The 23,175-nt window shown below is 35.3% G+C and overlaps 1 protein-coding gene across 2 annotated transcripts; it reads left to right on the plus strand.

Annotated features, from left to right (window-relative positions):
- Positions 1-890: 890 nt before the first annotated feature.
- LOC127549187 (small glutamine-rich tetratricopeptide repeat-containing protein alpha-like) lies at positions 891-15,380 on the plus strand. Of its 2 annotated transcripts, none has more exons than XM_051977015.1 (2): positions 891-1,996; positions 15,181-15,380. In XM_051977015.1, the coding sequence occupies exon 1, from the start codon at positions 938-940 to the stop codon at positions 1,985-1,987; it is 1,050 nt and encodes a 349-aa protein (XP_051832975.1). In that variant the 5' UTR covers positions 891-937; the 3' UTR covers positions 1,988-1,996; positions 15,181-15,380. The 2 variants fall into 2 exon arrangements, with proteins under 2 accessions (XP_051832975.1, XP_051832973.1); XM_051977013.1 differs by lacking the exon at positions 15,181-15,380 and adding an exon at positions 5,375-5,519.
- The last annotated feature ends 7,795 nt before the right edge of the window (positions 15,381-23,175 follow it).

Below are 23,175 nucleotides of genomic sequence, written 5' to 3' on the forward strand. Positions count from 1 at the left end.
TGAACTCAATCAAGAGAAACTGAAACCATAAGATGGACTTAAAATGCCAATCAGAGGAGTGTGCATTTTATTCTAGAAGCTACAGTGAAACTTCCCTAATAGAAGAATGATATTGTCAAGCCTTTGTGCTTTAGAAATGTCATTTTAGCAGTAGAGTAGAAGATCAGTCAGGGAAGAGGTAAACTGGAACTAAGCCATGATTCTAATTAATAATTATTGCGTAAATCTAGGCAAGAAATAATAAGGGTCTGATCTAATAAGGTGCTTACCATGTAAAGGGACCAAAAAAGTACTAAAGAATTCATTTCCTAATATTTCCTGGGTAATATCTTTTCATTTCTAAGAGAACAATCACAGGGGTTATATTAAATCTGTTCTAAGTCCTGGAATAATACAAATAAATGTTTGCAAGATTTTCCTACGTCCCTTCCTCTGCATTTCACTACTCAGCTCAGTTAATTCTATTTCACACCAATTCCTACAAGTATAAATGAAGTGAACTTCTTTAACCCATTTTGGTCTTTATCATTTCTAACTCTTGCTCAGTTGCTTCTAAAAAATATATTGAATGCTTCCTTCTCTCTCTCCTTCCCCTCGTTTCTTCCATGTGTGAGCAAAAGGCAATTTTAATTTTGTTAGATGAGCAGCAAGTAATCCTAGTGATAAATCAGTATAATAAAAGGGGGAAATATCATTTGGAAATGAAATTAGGCTTAAGAAAACAATCACCAAAGGCATAAAACCAAGACTCTTCATGGCAGCTTGCCTATTTCCAATTCCAAGAACGGGAAGTTTAGTATATTCCACTTTTACCCGCCAGACTACTACTAGCCTCATCCGGGACTCCGTAGTTACCCGCGCCTGCTCTCAGGTCAATCGGCTTGCCCGCGAGAACAGTGAAGGGGGCGGAGTCGGGCACTGCCTCCGCGCCATCACCATGGCAGAGGGGAAAGAGGCGACAGCGCAGGCGCAGTGCACGACAGAGGGGGCTCGGCAACTCGGCCAAATCTTGAAAATCACACGATCCATCTTCAGACTCCTAAAGATGGAGAATAAAAGGCGCCTTGCTTATTCCATCATCCAGTATCTGCATGACCAGCTGCAGCACGGAGACCTCTCTCCTGATGCGCAGGAGAGTTTGGATGCTTCGATCCAGTGCCTGGAGACAGCTTTTGAGGTGACTGTTGAAGACAAGTATCTAGCGGTATCACAGACTCTGCCAGAAATGTTTGAAGCTGTTACAGGAATAAAAGAGATCCCCTCCGTCCATGGGAATTCTAAGCCCATCCCCCACCGTGATGTAACTACAACTGAAGCTGAGAGACTCAAGACTGAAGGAAATGAACAGATGAAAATGGAAAACTTTGAAGCTGCGGTGTCTTTCTATGGAAAAGCAATTGAATTAAATCCAGCCAATGCAGTGTATTTTTGCAACAGAGCTGCCGCCTACAGCAAACTTGGAAATTATGCAGGTGCGGTGGAAGACTGTGAAAAAGCCATCGGCATAAACCCTTACTACAGCAAAGCCTATGGCAGAATGGGTTTAGCTCTTTCAAGTTTAAAGAAGTACAAGGAGGCTGTAGGCTATTATAAAAAGGCTCTGAAGTTGGACCCAGACAATGAAACGTACAAAACAAACCTCAAGGTAGCTGAGCAGAAAATGAAAGAAGTCCCTAGTCCTCCAGGAGGCACTGTAGGCTGTAACCTAGCTGGCTTGCTGAACAACTCAAGCTTCAGGAGTGTGGCGTCAAACCTCATGAATAATCCTCAAATAAGACAGATCATGTCTGGGATAATGTCAAGTGGCCACAGTACTTTGGGAGGTACCAGAGCCACCCGTTCTCCAAATGCCAGCCCCAGTTTCATCCAGAGAGGCCAACAGTTTGCTCAGCAGATGCAGCAACAAAATCCAGACTTGATAGAAGAGCTCAGAAGCCAGATTAGGAATCGGAACCCCAGCAGCAGCAAAGATAAAAAGCAGGAATGAAAAACGAAGGTTAGCACCATTGAGCATTGAGTCCTTTGATGTACAGACTGGAAACCATGTATTCTGATATTTCTCCAGTTGGAATTTCCACAAGAGAAAAAAAAAATTATTGGACCTACATGTTAAGATGGATCTTATTTTCCTTTTCTTTCTTTCTCCTTTCCTCCATTCCCCAGACTCTTTTATCTCCCACTCAACTCCCCCCCCCAAAAAAAAAGAACCAGCAAGTTATATAAACACAAACCAGAATCCTCCCACTTACTAGCTCTCAGAAAATCAGATGCAGAAGTATAGTGGGGCCTATAGCTACTTCTCAGCCCCATTTACTAGATGTTTTAAGTTAAGAAATCTCAACCATATGGCTACCTGGGGTTTTGGGGGTTGTGTTCATCTCTATTTTTTTTTTTTTTAAAGAAGAAGAAAAAGCATTTTCTTTTTTTGAGTAGAAAAAAGTTTCTAAACACACATCCTCTCAAATTGCCTGTTGTTCCCAGTGCTCCTCAGAGCTGAGAGTCCTGTTCTTATAATACTCATCAGCATAAATAACCTGAGGCATAAAGATCTTGTCAATGCAGTTTGCATTCTCTTTATGCATGAGGACAAAAAATTCTGTGTGGATGTCTATAGAAGCTTTTGTTAATCCCAGTGTTTTAGGGGGAGTGGAAAGTTTTATTGGGGTACATAAGATCAATTTCTTTTACTTCAATTTGAGCTTTTTAATAGGAACTTTTTTTCCTCTTTTTTTTTTTTTTGCCAGTGATTTCATGCCTAGAAACACAATTATGATTTATATCTGGTGCCCACTAGTTCCTCATTCGCCAGGTATGACTTGACCTTCAAGTATCAGTCTTATCAGTCATCCATTGCCTCTCACAGTTTCTTTGAACATAGATGATAATGGGCACGTGGGTTTCTACTGGAGAGGAGTATCTGCACAATTTCTCCCTTACCATGCAAGGCAGGTGAGCCTGTAAAGGGATAATACAGAACAAAACCTGTATTGATCAGTTTCTAGATCTATGATGGTGGCAAACAACATTTATAGGAATTTGGCAGAGAGGGAGGCTGCAGATGCCCATGTAGCAGTGGAATTATCTACTATGCTCAGCAATAGTTTGGATACCTCACTGAAAATACTGGAGGCTGTCACTATGATCAGATAGACTTTGGTAAAGTTGTGGAGGGGAAGAAGAGAAGACATATATGAGTCATGGAACTTATGATCTGGGGCAATTTGATAGTGTCTCAGTCTCATATCAGATAATTGAATGGTAAGCTCCATAGTTAGAAAGGGCAGATTTGTAGCTTTCAAAGAGCCTCTTGGAGTGATAAATGAACTTTGAGTACTATAGATGATTAGCAAGAAACAATGATCATCTGTACTTTATCATCACCCACAATATTTTTAATTCTTCAGTTTTAACTGTGGTGAAGAATCTAATGTGTGGGGAATAATACATATTGTGATCTTTAAAAAAAAGGAAGAGTCATCAACTCTTGAAGTCCTTGAAAGTACTAAGGAGTACCTTCTAGAAGTGATAAAAAAAAATCTCCTTAATATCTGCATTATTTGATGAAACCTGCTTTTTCTCAAATACTACCATTCAGGAGAGTTTATAAAGAATAAAAACACCACAGAACTATTATTTAATGGTTTAGGCATTTATAACTAGCAACACAGAGAATTGGCATTTCCTATTTTAAAAGCATCCAATATGTCAGTAGCATTGGATGTTAGTTTTATGAGCTAACCTGGGTCCTCTTATTTTCTCATCTAGAAGCAAACTGGTATGTTTTTATTGAAAAATGTGTTTATAATCCCAAAGAAATAATTCACAAATGAGCTGTACTCCTTATGTTCCATTGTCTGTGATAGGGCCTATTTGTACTTAGTTTAGGGCTCCTGGGGTCACTTTATAGCAATCAACACTTGAGACAACAATAACAACTCACAATTATATAATACTTTATAAAATTTACAAAGTACTTTGTTCATAACAACCCACTAAGATAGGGAGTATAATTTTCACCACTTTATAAGTGAGACAATAGACTTCAAGAGATTGAAGTGTTGTGCCTATGGCCATACATCTAAGTAAATAATGAGCTAATACTCAAATTAGTATTCTATTTTTAGATCCAAAACTCTTTCCACTATATCATATAGCCTTGATTGCTTAATTTCTATCTCCATTCTTTTATACCCATCTTATATTGCCATATCTGTCCCTAAGTCCTAGTATTCCCCAACCTTCATTTTTCAGTCATGTCTGACTCTTCATGAACCCTTTTTAAGTTTTCTTAGCAGAGATCCTGGAATGATTTTCTACTTCCTTTTCTAGCTCATTTTATAGATTAAGAAGCAAGGACAATAATTAAATCATTTGCCCAGAATTATAAAGCTATGCAAAGTATCTGAGGATAGATTTGAATTCATGAAAATGAGTCTGCCTAATTCTAAGTTCAATGCTCTATCCCATGGGCCACCAAGCTTCCTGGATTCCCAAATTTACTGTTAAAAATTTTCACTCTCTTTTGTACAAATTGTGTACAAATGTGGAATTAGACACAAAAATATAGCATGATACACACACACACACACACACACACACACACACACACATACCATACCCCTTTATTTATCAACAGTAAATCAAGAGGAAGATTGAGTCACCCGTTCCTCTGAAATAGTGGTTTCCTGCCAGCAACCAGGAAATATTTGGCACATGGGGGTCTGCTCATGAGACAATCATTTGATACCAGCAAAGAAGGTCCTTTTTAACCATTACTCATATTCCAGAAGGAAATAGAATTGATCCTATCTCAAGTCATTCCTCGGTGGTTTAGTCTAGACTACTTAACCTTTAACTAAAGGTTGCACCCTACTTCTTCATTGGAATCTCAAAGGTGCTTTTAAGCTGCACATTTCAGAAAGATGTAGGTTGGCTTTGTTATAAATGGAGAGAAGCAGAGAGAAGTACTACATATCTTCAGAAAAGAAAGGATTCAGAAATCCCTGGATTTTGATCTTAACTCTATTCTTCATTTCTCAATGTGAGTTTGGATGTATCATTCAATCTTTTAAGGCCCAGTTATTAATCCAGAAAGAAAATAACACTAATAAGCATAAAGCCCCTGGATAAATTTGAAAGTGTTCAGCAGGTATTTATGTTTATAAATAATACCAAAAGCAATCATAGTCCTAAAAAGACAGGTAATGACAACCATAAAATATGTCACAACCCACATGCCAGTCTGTAAAAACAATAGTACATGTACTCTCTTGGTTTTTTTTTTGTCTAATAATTCATTAAGCAACTAGAATATTTATTTCTGCCCCCCCCATATTCTTTTCTCCTCTTATAATCCCTTGGTTTATTCCTTCAGGAAAATTAAAGCAAAGAGAAGGAAAGGAAGACACTGGCAGTCTACCTCAATGGAGATGTGGGAATGTTGAGAGCTAAAACCCGGTCCATATAATCTATAATGGAAATAAATTTCTGGGCTTGAGTCATAGGACTTAAAATAATCATTCTATAAGCATAAATTGTTTTTATTCTATGGATGTGGGGGTGGTGAATGGGGATATTATTACCTCAAAGTTATGGTTAAAAATATTAAGGATAACAACTAGGTTCATGATTTCATTGGTATAGGTAATCCCCCAAATGAAGAAACTTCCTCTATTAAGCTAAATGACCATCTTTCCTTCAAATAGTCTTAAGGAATGAGAAAGAGTAATGAATTTTTGACTCACTCAAGGTCACAGAGCCAGGTGTCTCAAAAATATTACTTGACCCTACTTCCTGGCCCTAAGGCTAGTGCTCTATCCACTCTACCAGAGTTGCCCTTAAATAAAAAATAATTTTAAACCCTGGAAACCTCTGAATCTATACATTATGATTGTTCTGCATTTACTTTATCAAGAAAAGTACTTTTACAATCCTGTGTTTTGGAAATGTTATCCTTTACAAGTTTTTTCTTTAAACTTTTTACAAATATTAATTATAAATGTAAATTTCTAAGAATAGGTATTTTTTTCTTCAGAAGGGTTTGGACTCTTATCCTGCCTTGCATAGGACTCAGTGTAATTGTTACCCAAAGGCCTAAGACTATTTAAAACCAAGATCTATCTTTTCCAATTGCCTCAATAGCTGAGTTATCTACTAGATCTGAATGGACTTTGAGAATTGGGCCTTATCTGCACAGGTTTATTATATAAAAGAGATCTACAATTTGTCTGATAATGTGGAAAGGGACCAAATTTTGAATGTGGAGTCTCTAACTCCTTTTAGTACATCATACTTCCCTCTTGGAGGGAAGATGTTATATTGGATGGAGTGCTAACAAAGTCAGGAAGATCTTGATTCACACCTTACCTTCAGATAACAAATAACTTAAATATAATTATGGGTAAGTCATTTAACCTCTCATTATCCCAGGAAAATTAAGACTAAAGTACAAAAGATTTGTAGATCAGTAACATTCTGTAGAAAAAAGTTATTCTCTGGACGCTCCCTTTTTTTTTTCTTCCAGTGCTTCCAGTACTTCATCTCTATCCCTTCCTAAGGAAAAAAGTACTATTTTTCTTATTTTGGTTTTAAAAAACATAATTACATATTGGGAATATTGAAGAGTTGATTAGGTATCCATTGGACTAAGTGGTCTGTGAGTCATTTCCAAACTTGAAATTAAATAACTCTGGAATAAGAATCCAGAAGTGTAAAGTCTGCTACTGAGCCAAGAAATTAATCATATTCCAACAGTAACATCTCCACACCAGAACTTTCCCACTGCAAAATTACAAATAACAGGGAAATCAAATTATCTTTCCTTTCTAAATTTTCCTGGATGAGTGAGGCATACAGTTCCTTACTTTCCTTTCTTAATAACTCCCCTTAACTCCTCCAACCCCCAAACACACTTGCTTTCTAAAAGAAACTGTTTTATTTTTCATTTTAAAGTAGAAAGTATTATTATGGTAAAATGTTGAGCATGGCTGTAGAAAGTCACCCATTGTCTGATAACTTCATAATTATGGGTTCTGTCTCAGTCTCATTGAGGCACCAAAACAATCTCTGGATTTCTAATTCTACTGAAAGAGAGGAAGACTTTAAATCATTTAGAGAGCCAGCTGTGTTGTGCTTTAGCTGTGGATGCAATTCTGAAGTGTACTTGGCATATATTCTGGGACAGGACCTAGACTGCTTATGCAAGCTAAATTTTGAAGTGCTACAGAGGTTAAAAAAAATGATGGTGACTTTTTTTTATACATTATACACATATTTCTTTATGTTCTTATATAGATATGTATATATTTTGCCACGTGTATATCTATAAAGCTATATGGTTATCTATAGATAAATAGGAAAACAAATCAATAAATTTCTGTGAAACAGGATATAGAGATGGAAGGGATAGTAGACATTTCATCTAACCACCTTATTTTATAGATGGCCCAGTGCTGATAATAATTTGTACAAAGCCAGAGTAGCAAATCTGGGAAAATAACAAAAATGACAAGCACAATACTAGTGATTAGAAAGATGTTAGCTAGTATTTATGTAGCTTTTTAAACTTCATGAATAATTTATAAATATTTAATTTTATATTCTCAACAATCTAAGGAGGTAGGTGTTGTTATCTTCTCAGTTTACAAATGAGGAAACTGAGACAGGCAAGAGTTAAGTGACTTGAGGGTGACACAGCCCACAAGTGTCTGAGTCTTAAATTTGTATTCAGATCCAGAACTCTATCCACACAGTTGTTGCGTGTAAACTGACTGAATTATTGATCTGAATTTTAATCTTTTCATTCAGTATTCTTTCTATTATCATATTGCCTTGCAGATATATATACATATATATATTAGATATGATACATAAACATAATATATGTATACACATAATCTCTTCTACTTTTTTTCTGTTTTGTAATCTCATGTGAACATTAGTTCAATGGAATCATGGAAGCTTAAAGTTAAATGGGTCCTTAGAAATTATTTCCAATGTACAGATAAGGAAACATTCTCAGAAAAGGAAAATGTGAACAGCTCAAGGCCACATAGATAATGGCACCATTCTCTTTAACTCTTAAAAACTCTGCTCCAAAAATATACTTCTCTTTGTCTTCTATCTCCCAGCCCCAACCTCCAAACCCCATCTAAAATCTAAAGGATTAGAGATACAAGTAAAAGAACAGGAACTAACAGTATATAGTTAAAGATAATAGAGCTTCACTGATTGTTTCATGGAACTGTACCCACCTCCAATATTGAAGGTGTACTTTCCTACTTGAAATAATGACTTTCCTTTCTAGAATATTAAAAGGCAACCAGAATCAGAGATGAACACCATTAATATACAAGTTGCCTGAAAATTTTATCTAATTAAAGTCTTAATTCCAAATGATATTATTTCACCCCAAATTTCATCAAGTGAATATTTGAATATGTAGCATTCTATGTAATCCATCTTCTTTAGGGAATATTTTGAAATAGAATTCTAAAAGATAGAAAAAAGAAGAGAGTATGCAAATTGTATGTGTGTGTGAGAGAGACAAATAAATGAAATAAATACTGGTGAGATTGGATAAAGCATTTCTTCATTCTCATGATTTCCTTATAAGTCTCTCCACTAGCACTGCTTCAAGATTGAATATCTCCATTGAGCTTGGTTAAACCATTCTTCTGGGTAGAAGAGCTGTAAACACTTTTATATTATAAGATTAATTGCTTTAATACATTTCTACCATTCAGTTTTATCTATAAGGGAGAGTTCTATACCCCCTATCAATGTCCTTTCTCTTGACCATTTTTCCCCTCTCAGCAGGCTTTCCATTTTCTGCTTAATACAATTTCTGACCCATAGTTCCCCCTTTAATCCAAATAATTTTTTGTTATCTATTCTTGAGAGATAAAATTTCTTTAGATCAAAGATTATATTTACTCTTTAAATATCATATAACATTCAGGCAATAGGGAAGTCCTCATTGGCAGACTACTGATTGCTTTTGTTTTTAGACCCAAGAGCCTGAGAACCAATTCATTAACCAACTAATTAAACAAGTATTTGTTAAGCACTCATACTATGTGCCAAATGCTAAGAAGTGTGCAGAACCGACATCACAGTATTAAATTTGGATTCATAGGCAGTGAGATCAAATCTTGACTCAAGAATTCACTGTTACCTTGAACAAGACTTGGACCAAATAACCTCTATAGTATCTTTCAGTTCTAAATCTATTGTTCTATAATCCTAATTGACTAGAAAAAGGTACTAAACTAAAATTAAAAAGAAAATGAAAATAAATCCCAAGTTCTAAGAAATCCTGACTATGCCACTAATTTACTATACTATGGAGGGAGGGGAGGAGGAAGGGTGGAATCACTTAAACTATCTTACCTTTACTTTTCTCATCTTTAAAAATCAGAATTTGAAATAGATGCCTCTTGAGATTTTTTAACTATAAATTTTTATTATATGAATGAATGAAAAATGAGAAATTGTACTTTGAAGTGGCTTTTTAAGTGGAAACCTTAGTGTAAGGCAGAAGAAAGCCAAGGTAAAGTATCTAAACTACCTGAACTTTGATAATGTAAATGGGAAGGAGAATGATCTACAAAAATGGTAAACTTACTTCCCTGGGCAATCTCCCTTAAGCAGGACTTCCTCTGTATAAAGCCAGATAATATTTGTAAAGAACACACATTGTGTAACACATAGTAGAGACTTAATAAATGTTTGTTTCCTTCCCTAAATGAAGAATGCAGCTAACTAGCCCAGAATAGGTTCCTCTGTGAAGAGATGTTTTAAATTTACACCGTCTCTTCTGAATCTAAGGAGTTTAAACTTCAAACACTATCTATTCCAAATAATAAATCCTCCATATATTGTTTCTGACAAGTATTCTAACCTGTTGTTTGCAAATCTCCACCAGTGAGAAATTCACTACTTTCTCAGGCAATGCATTCTGCTTTGAACGAGATAAAATCATTGGGAAGTGATTTTCTTTTATTAATGCCAAACTTTATTCTTTATAGTTTTATCTTGGCCTAAGTGAAACAAGTTTCATACCTTTTGCCATGACAGCTTTTCAAAACTTTCCTACCTTTCCTAAATCTTTTCTTTCCTGGCTAAGCACCCTTTATATAACATTGCTTTGAATCTCTTTATCATTCTAATTGCTCTTTTTATGTCATTTAATATCTTATTTATTGTACCTGGCATATCTTCATGCAAGTCACTGATTTTATGAGACAGAGTTCTCCTAACTGCCCCTAGGTTGATGTGAATCCTTTAATCTCTGTTTGGGTCTAGTTATCCAACAGTTCTGAAGTCATAGAATTGTGTCCAGTCCACAGCACTTCTTCTTGTCCACAAGAATATAAAAGAGACTGTCAAAAGACTCACTAAAATTTGGGTCTGCAGTTCTTCCAATCAATATCATTAATATGAATAATTATTATCATAACAGCCTTCAAGTAATATTTTAAAGATATAAATGGCTTTACAAATATTTCATTTTATAATGATAAAATTATATCAACAACTCATTTTATTTCCATTTTATAAATAAGGAACTTGAGGCGGACAGTGGTAAAATGACTTGCCCTGGATTGCAATGCTAGTAAAGATACAACATATAGAATTCTGCCTGGATTCCATTCCAGCACTCTATCATGAGCTACCTGGTATCAGTATAATGGCCAAAAAGAAAAGAAAAGAAAAGAAAATTATCACATTATCATTGAGGCCCTAACATTGTAGAGCCCTTGGATATTCTGGGGGAATAGCTATTCCTTGGTAATGTATAGAACAATTATCCCTTCATATTTTAATTGTGATTATTTTATATGATCAGTATAAGATACTTCAGATAAAGAACATTTCACTGAGGTAGCTAGATGACACCATAGGTATAGCACTGGATTGTTGTGAACAATAGGTAACACAATATAGCAAATATCAGGAGTAGGTTTGAACCCATAGTCTTTTCCCGTAGATCACAGCATTATTGCCATTGATCTGTTCCACTCTGCAACCTCTATATCACATCCAAACCACCAACTCATTTATTTATATTTATAGCATTCCTTGTAAACTTTTAATTGTCAGACATTATTTAAATATATATGTATATATAATATATGTGTGTGTATATATGTACATATATGTACATATATATTACACATATATACATATATGTAATGTGTGTGTGTATATATATATATCCTTTGCTTGGCACACACAATAAGTATTTAAAATTGTTTGTTCATTGATTGGCCAGCCAACAGAAGAAAGCCCAGAGGCAAGTTTTGATTGAAGGAGGCAAAGAAGAAAAGAAAAAGGCTGGACATATAAGACATTAATGGGAGAGGGCAGATACATGTGGGAGCACTGAAGCATTTCATCTTTTATAGAGAATTTTGCTTTGGACATCCATGGGCAAACAAATATCTGCTTCCTTATTGAATATACCCAATAAGATTGATTCCCTTTAGATCCTATTCTGCTTACTTGCCTGTGCACATACGTGCACACACAGACACACACACATATAAGTAAGTTTGTTTGCAAACAGGAAGCTACAGAAGTGGACGGGTGTGAAAATAGGTGCTCTGGAGGACAACTCTGCAAAGACAAGAGCACAGTCAGAAATGCATTAGAAATGCCGTCCACTTTGGGAGAACCATAGGACCAAAGCAGGTTGGCACCTAGTAGGCAAAACAGTGGTTGAGATTTACCCACTCAACCAACTGCTGATTATAAACAGTCTTGGCCCCTGCAGAGACACACCATGAGCCCTCCTTTCCCCGGGGAACAGAAGAACTGCCAAGAAATGTTGTCAATACAGCTGCAAAGTGATCCTGCTGGTGATAACAGTTATTTGATGGAAATCCACACACAACACCTGATCACTCTCCAAAGGGCCTATAAATAGAATTGGGGTTTCCGTTGTCAGCTTACTCCCCCCAGGGAGAGCTGGATCAAAGCCTTGCCTCATCTTGGGAACATACCTCTGGCACTTTGTAACAGGTCATCCACAAGTCAGCCATCAGGGCACTCCAAGCCTTGCCCGGCCCAGAGGTAGGGATTATTACTATAAAAAAAGTTGAGCTCCACCTCCTGAAACCACTGAACTCAAGCAGACCATAACCATATCTGGGAAGAAAAGAAGGCCCAGGAGGGCTCTTTATTTCAACTGTTATATTTGTCATCTGTTTTCATTTGTTTAACTATACAAGGAGACGCAGGAGTCGCAACAACAGGTGAGACAGATTTTTGAGAAATGCAAATTAAGATCCTTATATGCACAGTAATTTTGGATTTCTTAACATTACCATGACAAATATTTTCCTGATGCTTATTTGGCACACAAAAAAAGAAATTTGCCCTGGAGAGCCAAGTTACTGTGGAATATATCCCAAATTTTATAGTGGAAAACTTTTTCTTTCTCCCTTAAAAAAAAAAAAATTGTTGTGAGCTATGTGCAAGGTGCTGGGCTAGATGCTAGTGATGCAAAAATAAAAAATAACAGTCTAAGCCAACACACATTTACAGAGGATCTAAAGGATTTTGTTCTACTTCAGGCTTATTGTAGAGTTTTGTGATCATAAATGCTAATGACAGATAAAGGTAGCCATCATTCTATGAGCCAAAGGAAGAACAATGGTCCATAATCACTCTTTTTTTTCCTAATGAAAATCCAGATCTGTGGCATACTGGTAAAGAAAGGCATTGAAGTCAAGAGGACTACTGTGTAAGTTGGAAAAAGAGTCTTAAGAGTTGTGTGTGAAGTTTTAGGTAGTAAGCAAAAGTTGAGTTGGTGGTTTGGACGTGATGGGTTGCAGAGTGGAACAGATCAATGGAAATAATTCTGTTATCTATGGGAAAAGACTATGGGTTCAAACCTACTCCTGATATTTGCTGTATTGTGTTACTTATTGTGTATACCTATATTGTGTATGTCATTTTTAGTTCCCTGGACCTCAGTTTTCTGTAAGTTGAGGGGTTTGGGGGCCTCATTTCTATTTGAGTTTGGCACCATGGCCAGATCAAAGTGTCCATCAGTCAACATGTATTCATTAAATATCAATGATGTGTGTCATTATGCTAAGCACAGTTATACAAAGTCAGAGGGGACACCTAGGCAGCACAGTGAATAGAGAATTTGGCTTAGAATCAGGAAAATTCATCTTTATGATATCAGATCTGGATTTAAGATACTTATTAGCTGAGGGACCCTGGGCAAGACACTTAACCCTGTTTGCCTCAGTTTCTAATTTGTAAAATTAGCTGGAGAAGGAAATGCCAAGCCACTTCACTATTTTTGTCAAGAAAGGCCTAAATGTGGTCACAAAAAGTCAGACATAACAGAAATGACTCAACCACAATGAGTACAAAGAAAGACCAGTCCTTACTCTCAAAGAACTCACCATTCTCTCTAATGGGGGAAATGACAGGCAAACAACTATATGTAAATAAGATGCATTAAACTGAAATTTAGATTAATGTCAGAGGGAAGGCACCAAGAAGGAATCAGAAAGGCTTCCTATAGAAGGTGACATTTTAGCTGTGACTTAAAGGAATCCAGAAAGTGGAGAACACAGTATGCTATGCCATAGTACAGGTGAAAAGTGATAAAGACCTCAACAAAGATAGCACTTATGTGGAGAAAAAAAAATGAACATAAGAGATGTGGTAAAAATAGAATCGAGAGTACTTGATAAATGATTGAATGAGTAAGAATAAAGAAATGAGGATGACATCATAGTTATATGCCTGAGTGAGGGAAATACAGTGATAACCTTGACAGAATTAGGGAATTTAAGAAAATGGATGATATAAAAGTGACTCTTAGTCTATCAAAGACTATGCTAGTGGAGCACAATTTTCCTGCTACTAGGCAGGAAAAGTTTTGGATATAAACCCAGTGATGAATTGTAGGTTTGTCCTCCAAGAATCAGCCTGGCTAAATGTAGAAAGGCTTATCACTACAAGATCAACTTTCAGTTGATGAATGTTTCATTCATGCCTTATGCCAAGCTATGAGATGAATATAAATACACAATGGCTTTTAGTCTTATGTAGCTCCCTTCTACTTGTGCAGCACAGGTAAAGCAATAGTAGAAAAAGGCGAGCATATTAGCTATCACTAATGGTATAACACCATTAAATTTTAAATCAACACTCTTAATGGGCAATCTTTTTCTAATGACCTTTGAAGTGACATATTACTGGAGGAACCGAACCCTATATTCACATCTACCTTTTTTGTTATAAATGAATCTAGAAGAGGGCACAAGTAAATGGAAGACTGTTTTACAGATTATTCTCAGAGGTTTGAATAATGTATCAAAAAATAATAAGAAACATTATTTAATGGATTACTTGGTCATATATCCTTGCAATGTTTATAATAAATATAAATAAGCAGACTGCTATGAATATAATAACTGACATTTAGCACTTTAAGGCTTACTAAATACTACAAATACACACACACACACATATACATACATACACACATCTAATCTCAATCATCATAACAAACTTAGGAGATAAGTATTCTTATTATTTCCATTAGACAGAAGAAGAAATTTGGGCTGAGAGAAATTAAATGACTTACCCAAAATCATACCACTAACATCTGGACTACAAGTAAGATTGCAACACACATTATAGAGAATGAAGAGGTAGGAAGTTCTATAATGAACATGATGAGATACTCCAAATAAAGTACATGAAAAACAAGAATTTTCCTAGGTTAGAGTATAAACTTGTTCATCAATATTCTCCCAGTGATGCCATATGTCTACAAATAACAGAACACAATGATCTTAGGTGAATTAAAATTAAAAAACAGCTCAGAGGGCAATGGAAAGGCATCTGATGAGAAAAAACAGGCTCCTGCATATTGCCAATGACAAGTGGCATGCAAGAAATAGAATGAAAGACATTACGAAGGATGTAGATGACCATTAAAAGAGGAGAGCTGATTGCATCATGAAATGATGAATAGATGGACAATGCCAATAATACAATAGCACCCTCAAGATATAAAAAGAACAAGACTAAACACTCTGCAATCAAATAAATGCAACAACAGAGCAAGACATATATTCATTTATTTTTCACCCAAGCTTGGCCAGTGTGGAAATTTGTTTTATTTGATTGTTAATTTTTTTATAGGAACATTAGGAGGAAGAAGGGAGTCAATAATAAGGTTTTCAGAAAAAAAATGAAGAATAGAGGGTCATCAAAGCATTAAAAACAGAGCAGAAAGAAGACCAGAAGGAAACAGATGCTGAATAGTTTTAAAAAGTTACATTTGTATATATTATATGTTTAAAATAAAAAATAAGCTGCACGGAATAAAAATTTGCATACAATTCTCTTTTTCTGTTTTACTTTGTATATGGAAAAACTCATTTTATTTGGTGTCTGTTAAGAATAAAAAATTAAGAGAAAAAAGACAACTATATAGAAAATATATCATATATATAAAACCCTCTCAGGATAAGAAGTTATTCAAGGATTGTAACATATCTCCATGCCTTTGCTTGCATTTTTTTCCATGCCAGAAATAGCTTCTCTCCTCCTTCCTCCTTCTCATTTTGCATTTTCTCTTTCCCCTGTCCTACTGAATTGCTTTCTTCACTGGAGGTCAAAATCAGGTACCACCTTCTCTTGGAAACCTCACTTGACAGCCCCTCTCCAGATAAAAGTAATACCCCTCTCCACAAATCTCTCCCTGGACATTTCCTTTCCATTTTTATAATTCTCCTTCTCATCAGAGAACTTACTTACTTGCCTTATCCTTCCTGACCAGATGCCAGTTTCTTAAAAATCCTGCCTGTGTCATTTCCCATCTTTGTATCTATAGCACTTAACATAATACCTTGCATGTTTGTTGTAATTCAGTTCAATTTCAGTTCAGCATGTGATGTGAGCTTAATCGATGTTTGTTGAATTGATTTGAACTCGGTGGAGGAATAAACATTCATTTCAATGGAATCATAAATCACTCAAAGTATCATAGAAGTATATTCTTTTTATTTTTACAGGGTGGCATTAGGAATTTTTTTTTAATAATAGCTTTTTATTTTCAAAATACATGCAAAGACAGTTTTCAACATTCACCCTTGTGAAGCAATAAATTGGGAAAATATGTTTAAATTTAAGGGTTATGATAAAGGCTTCATTTCTAAAATATATAGAGAATTGACCAAATTTATAAGAATTCAAACCATTCTCCAATTGATAAATGGTCAAAGGATAGAAACAGACAATTTTCAGATGAGGAAATTAAAACCATTTCCAGTTATATGAAAAGGTGGTCTAAATCACTATTGATCAGAGAAATACAAATTAAAACAATTCTGAGATACCACTACACACCTCTCAGATTGGCTAAAATGACAGGAAAAGATAATGATGAATGTTGGAGGGAATGTGGGAAAACACTGATACATTGTCCATGGAATTGTGAATGGATTCAGCCATTCCACAGAGCAATTTGGAACTATGCTCAAAAAGTTATCAAATTGTATATACTCTTTGATCCAGCAATGTTTCTATTATGCTTATATCCCAAAGAGATCTTAAAAGAGGGAAAGGGACTCACCTGTGCAAAAATGTTTGTGGCAGCCCTTTTTGTAGTGGCAAGAAACTGGAAACTGAGTGGATGCCCATCAGACGGAGAATGGCTGAATAAGTTATGTTATAAAAAGTTATTTTGCAAAGGTCAATATTGAAAAATTACCCATGCATGTGTTTTGTAAATAAAAAGCTTTTATTAAAAAACAATTCACCCTTGCAAAACTTTGTGTTCCAAATTTTATGAATTGTTGTGAAAAATCAAATAAAGTAATATATAAAGAATGCTAGTTATCAATAATGGTAGTAATCTAGTATTTGATAGACCCCCCAAGTTGTGGCTTCTGGAATAAGAACTCACTATTTCACAAAAATTGCTGGGAAAACTGGAAAACAATAGCTCAAAAAAATAAGCAAAGACCTACATCTTAAAAGGTTAAAATAACTACATAAATTAGGCATAAAAGGTGATACCATAAGCAAATTAGGAGAGTAAGGGATAATTTATCTATCAGATCCCTGGAGAAGAGAGAAATTTATAACCAAAGAAGAACTGGAGAACATTATGAAATGCAAAATGGATAACTTTGATTACATTAAATAAAAAAATATATTTGCACAAACAAAACCAACACAAACAAGATTAAAAAGGAAGTACAAAACTGGGGGGGAGGGGGACTTTACAGAGTTTCTGATAAAGGTCTCATTTCTAAAATATATAAAGAACTATATCAAATTTATAAGAATACAAGTTATTCCCCAATTGATAAATGATCAAAGGATATGAAAGACAATTTTCAGATGATGAAATGAAAGCCATTTACAGTCATATAAAATGATGTATATCACTATTGATTAGAGAAATTCAAATTAAAGCAATGCCAAAGTATCATCTCACATCTATCATATTGGCTAAGATGACAGGAAAAAATAATGATGAATGCTAAAGAAGATGTGGGAAAACTGGGATGCATTAATTAATGCATTGTTGGTGGAATTGTAAAATGATCCAACTCCTCTGGATAGCAATTTGGAACTATGCCCAAAGGGCTATCAAACTTTGATCCAGTGGTACCATTACTAGGTCTGTATCCCAAGGAAATTATAAAGGAAGGAAAAGGGACCCACATGTGCAAAAATGTTTGTAGCAGCTCTTTTTGTGTTGGCAAAGAATTGGAAAACGAGTAGACACCCATCACTTGGTGAATGGTTAAATACGTTTTGGTGTATGAAAGATATGGAATATTATTATTGTATAGAAAAAGATAGCTATATCTTTTATATTATTGTTATATCAATATTAATGTTATATAAAAAGAAGATGATTTTTTTAAAGGTTTAGCAAAATTTACATGAACTGATGCTGAGTGAAACAAGCAGAACCAGGAATATGTTGTACACTATAACAGCATGATTGTGTGTGATCAACTATGAAAGACTTGGTTCTTTTTTGCAGTTCAATGATTGAAGGCAATCCCAATAAACTTTGGATAGAAAACACCATCTGTATCCAGAAAGAGAACTATGGAAATTGAATGCAAATTAACACATGCTATGTTCACTTTCCCCCCTTTTTCTGCTGTTTTTTTCTCATGTTTTTCCCCTTCAATTCTTATTTTCCTCTCTCAACATGAATGTTGGGAAAAATGTGTACTTAAAAAATAATGTAATCAGAAAAAATAAAACCAAAAAAGAATGCTAATTATCATCATCATCATCATTATGGCTCTCTCACAAGTTTTAGGTGGCAATGATTTTAGAAGAGTGCTCTCTATATCTATCAAAACCAACCATAGTAGAAAATATGGGAAACAGGTTGTCATAGGAAGGAGGAGGCTTGGTATTCACTAGAATCTTACTGATCTAGTGTCTAGCAATGGTTATGCATCCTACTTTCAGAATATAGCAATTTACCAATGGAGAAAAGAATTCTACTCTGAGAAATGTTTACATCTCACTTTCAGCTTGGCATGACAATTAGATAAAAATAAGGCAGGCAAAAACACATGGTGATTGCTCATCCCTTCCACTAATACAAGCTCTCTTCACACCTCAGGCTTTTCTTCTTGAATCTATTATGGATGACTGGTCCTGTGTTTGAATAATGAGGATGAACTTTAGAGACTAAAAGTTTGTCTAAACTTGTAACAAATCATTGTCAATATTCTTACATGCAGTGAATTATTCATTTCCACAGTATAAGCTACCTGATTGTACGTTTTACTTCATCTAAAAACAATTCTCAAATATGATGCTGTGGATATTTCAAGTTAAACCAGTTAAGTCATACACACACACACACACACACACACACACACACACACACACACAGAGTTTATTTTATATGTGTATTAGGAAGGATATCACCAAGAGAGATGTTAGCAAATCAGCCCCAAATATGAAATTATGAAGTCCTGCAACAATTCAATAAGTAGCCATTAAAGTCCTTGTTCTATCATGTGTCACTGAATACTGAGACTATTGAAATACCTTAGCACTGGGGACAAAAATAAGACTTATGCTTATATAGTGGTTCATAGTTTCATTATCTTATTTATATTTATAATAACATAAGTACTAAAATGCTCTTTTTCTTTTTTTCTTTTTTTTTATTTCATAGCTTTTTAATTACAAGTTATATGTATAGGTAATTTTACAACACTGATAATTGCCAAACCTTTTGTTCCAATTTTTCCCCTCCTTCCCCCCCACCCCCTCCCCTAGATGGCAGGATGACCAGTAGATGTTAAATATATTAGAGTATAAATTAGATACACAATTAGTATACATGACCAAACTGTTATTTTGCTTTACAAAAAGAATCGGACTCTGAAATATTGTACAATTAGCCTGTGAAGGAAATCCAAAATGCAGGCAGGCAAAAATATAGGGATTGAGAATTCAATGTAATGGTTCTTAGTCATCTCCCAGAGTTCTTTCGCTGGGCATAGCTGGTTCAGTTCATTACTGCTCCATTGGAACTGATTTGGTTCATCTCATTGCTGAAGATGGCCAGGTCCATCAGAATTGATCATCATATAGTATTGTTGTTGAAGTGTATAATGATCTCCTGGCCCTGCTCTTTTCACTCAGCATCAGTTCGTGTAAGTCTTCCAAGCCTTTCTGAAATCATCCTGCTGGTCATTTCTTACCGAACAATAATATTCCATAATATTCACATACTACAATTTATTCAGCCATTCTCCAATTGATGGGCATCCACTCATTTCCAGTTTCTGGCCACTACAAACAGGGCTGCCACCAACATTTGTGCACATACAGGTCCCTTTCCCTTCTTTATGATCTCTTTGGGATATAAGCCCAGTAGTAACACTGCTGTATCAAAGGGTATGCACAGTTTGATAACTTTTTGAGCATAGTTCCAAATTGCTCTCCAGAATGGTTGGATGTTAAAATGCTCTTTTTCAACCAACCAAAATATTGTTTAACAGGAAGGAAATGAAACAGGAAGTAGAGTTTCTTTGACTTGAATTCTTGGTCCTTTTACATTGACATCTATGGATATTTACTTAAGATTGCCCCAATGTGGTAGCATAATGAAAAGGACACTAAACCTAAAGTTGGGATGGTTCTTAGGTTCAAATTCTATCTAAGTTGTGTGACTGTGAGAAATTTAGTTAACCTCTATGTATAGTCAGCTTCACATCCATGGTTCTTACATTTCATCTATCAATAATTATTAAATGGGAATTTTTGAAGATTTGCAGCATGTGATAGAAAATTTCAGGTGACATTTTTGTAAAGAAAGCTAAAAAAGGATATCATAAATGCATTAAAATTGTATGTTATTAATCTATTTTATCAGGTTCACTATACACACACACTAAAATTTATTAAAAGCAGTTAAATTTTGTTCAGAGTTTCAGTGCACTAAAGAACTATTGGCTTTCTACTCACTGGGAATGCCTCCTTGTCTCTCTGCCAGCCAAACCCAATCATGGGATTTTCTCCCTCAAAAATCTTGTATCTTGCATTTTTGTGGAAGAAGAAAATGTGGGAAGCAATTACTGCGGTGACACCTGCAATTCTGAACATAGTATATGAGATACTAATATCTCCTAGGTAGAAACTGCAACTTATATGGGTGCAATGTGTTGTTTTATTTGTTTTATGTATTAAATAAATGTGACCAGAATTTTAAAAATAAAAGTTTAAGGTAGCACCTAGAGTTATTCATGACGTTGCTGGAGTCCTGTACGCTTAAGCCCTGTGAATATTGACAGATGGCTCTAACGTTCCCTCTTGGCAGCTAGATCCTTTGAATCAGGAAGATTCATCTTCCTGAGTTCAAGTCCAGCTTCAGACACTTGCTAGTTGTGTGACCCTGAACAAGTCCCAGTCACCTCATTTGCCTCAGTTTCTTCATCTGTAAAATGAGCTGGAGAAGAAAACAGCAAACCATTTCAATATCTTTGCCAAGAAAACCTTAAATGGAGTCCAAGAGAGTTGGACACAATTGAACAAAGTTCCTCCTAGATCTAAATTTGCTTTATGATCCATGACCTGATAATTCGTGGACTACTGAACATAGATTCTCTGAGAAAGCTCTCAAGTTAGCAATGACAGTATAGACAGTTATTTGGAAGTGTAAAGGAATTATCTCCATAAAGATAAGGAGAAAGGACAAGGAGGAAGTCAAATGATACTAGATTAAGCACTAGTCCTCCTTTAAGGATTCATGAGCCAATTATCCTATCTTGTTGTAAGAATGCAAGATGATCAGAATGCCTTGAGAGTGGTGAATCTTTGCATTATCATGCATCTCATAAATTCATCTGAAGCTTGTCAAGGTAGGAGCATTCCTCATATAGGGTCGTTAGACCTCAAAAGCCTTTCCTGGGATTGTTATTTGCTTGCAACTGACATCAGAGTAGCAGCCAAAACAACCAAGTCAAAAAGAGATGCAGGAATTTATCTTGCTAAATTGAACTCCTACTACATAAAAGAATATTAATTGCATAGATTTCTGCAATGAGCCCCTTATTTTCATCATCTATTTAAGTCAGCAACTCTGGAGGTAGATATTGTTACTATCAGTCCCATTTTACAGATGAGGAAACTGAGGTAAAAGAGGTTAAGCAAATGCAAAATGTACAGAAGATAGATTTTATGCTAACTCACCTCTGATAATTTTTTAAAGTTATATACTTATTTGGCTTTGACCTTAGAACTTAGATTTTTTTCAAAGTGTATTGCATCCTGTTGAGAAGGAATCTTAGTTCATCTTTATTCCAGATTCATGGGTGGGAAAGCTGAAGCCCAAAGTATTTTGCTCATACATTAAAATTCTGAAGTTCTAAATAAACCTTTACCATAAAAGTACCTTCAGAGAATACAGCTAAGCGCAGTGGATAGAGCACTGGGCCTGAAGTGAGGAAGATTAGAGGTGTCAGAGACTTACCAGCTGTGTCACCCTGGGCGAATCACTTAACCTCGTTTACCTCAGTTTCCTGATTTGTAAAATGGGACTACTACTAATAGTACCTACCTCGGAAGTTTCTATAAGGATCAAATGAGATAATAATTGTAAAGTGCTTAGCACAGTGCCTGGCACATAGTAAACACTATAAATATTGGCTATTTTCAAGGACAATTAGATAGTTTAGTAGAAAGAATATCACTGTTGGAGTCAGGAAGACCTGAGTTTAAATCTGGCCTCAGCTGTATACTAGCTATGTGACCCTGATTAAGTCAGTTAACCTCTGTCTGCCTCTCTTTCTTCCTCTGTAAATTATGGAGGTAATAATAACATCTATCTCCAAGAGTTGCTTTGGGGATCAAATAAATAGAGAATGGTACTTTCTATATCTGGCACATAGGAAGTGGTATAAATATTAATATCAACTAATTAATATTAAGGTTTAAAATATTTTAAGAATTACCATTATTGTTACCCAACCAAATTTCCTCCAAAATTTTCTCATCATATATTCTTAAGGTCCCCAAAGTACTAGAAAAGATGCTTGGATGAGAATTGCCTGTATTCACAGTTAATCCAAAATTCAACAGCAAAACTAGGAACAAAATCTCATTTTCCTGATTCCTATTCCTTTCTGTTATTTCTTGATATACAATTTCCCAGGAAATCCCCCTTTCTTCTGTTTACCCCTTTTTTATTGGTACCATGGCCAGGGTTTTCATTTGACTGATATGAAAGGATCACAAATCAAACTTCCATTTGGTGTCTGAGAATTAAGTAACATTTGAGAATTTGGCAGTTGCTGAAAGTCTCACTCAATTTTGAATTTTTCCAAGCTATTGGGATCCTAATACAATGCTCACTGTCAATTAGTACTTTATTCTTGTTGCTTTTGAGGTTAATAGTACCTCCATGCAACTTTTTATTCTACTAGAAACTGAAAGCAGAGTTAAATGAAGTATTTTTTTTTATCCAATTTCTTATTTTTCAGGTAATTTCTTTATCCAAGAGTTTACTTTACCCAATGGAATAGAATTTCTGACTTGTCTTCTCACCCTAGAACATTCTTCCACCATGCTAGTCTGCTTCTTCCATTGTTGAATTAATCCCAACAGGACTCCATTTCGGGGGATAAGTTCAGGCACCCT

The sequence above is a fragment of the Antechinus flavipes genome, chromosome 2, assembly GCF_016432865.1.
Source record: "Antechinus flavipes isolate AdamAnt ecotype Samford, QLD, Australia chromosome 2, AdamAnt_v2, whole genome shotgun sequence".
Lineage (NCBI taxonomy): Eukaryota > Metazoa > Chordata > Mammalia > Dasyuromorphia > Dasyuridae > Antechinus > Antechinus flavipes.

Excerpts from the sequence above, each read along its gene's own strand:
- LOC127549187 (XM_051977015.1), top strand. The coding sequence starts at position 938 with ATGGCAGAGGGGAAAGAGGCGACAGCGCAGGCGCAGTGCACGACAGAG.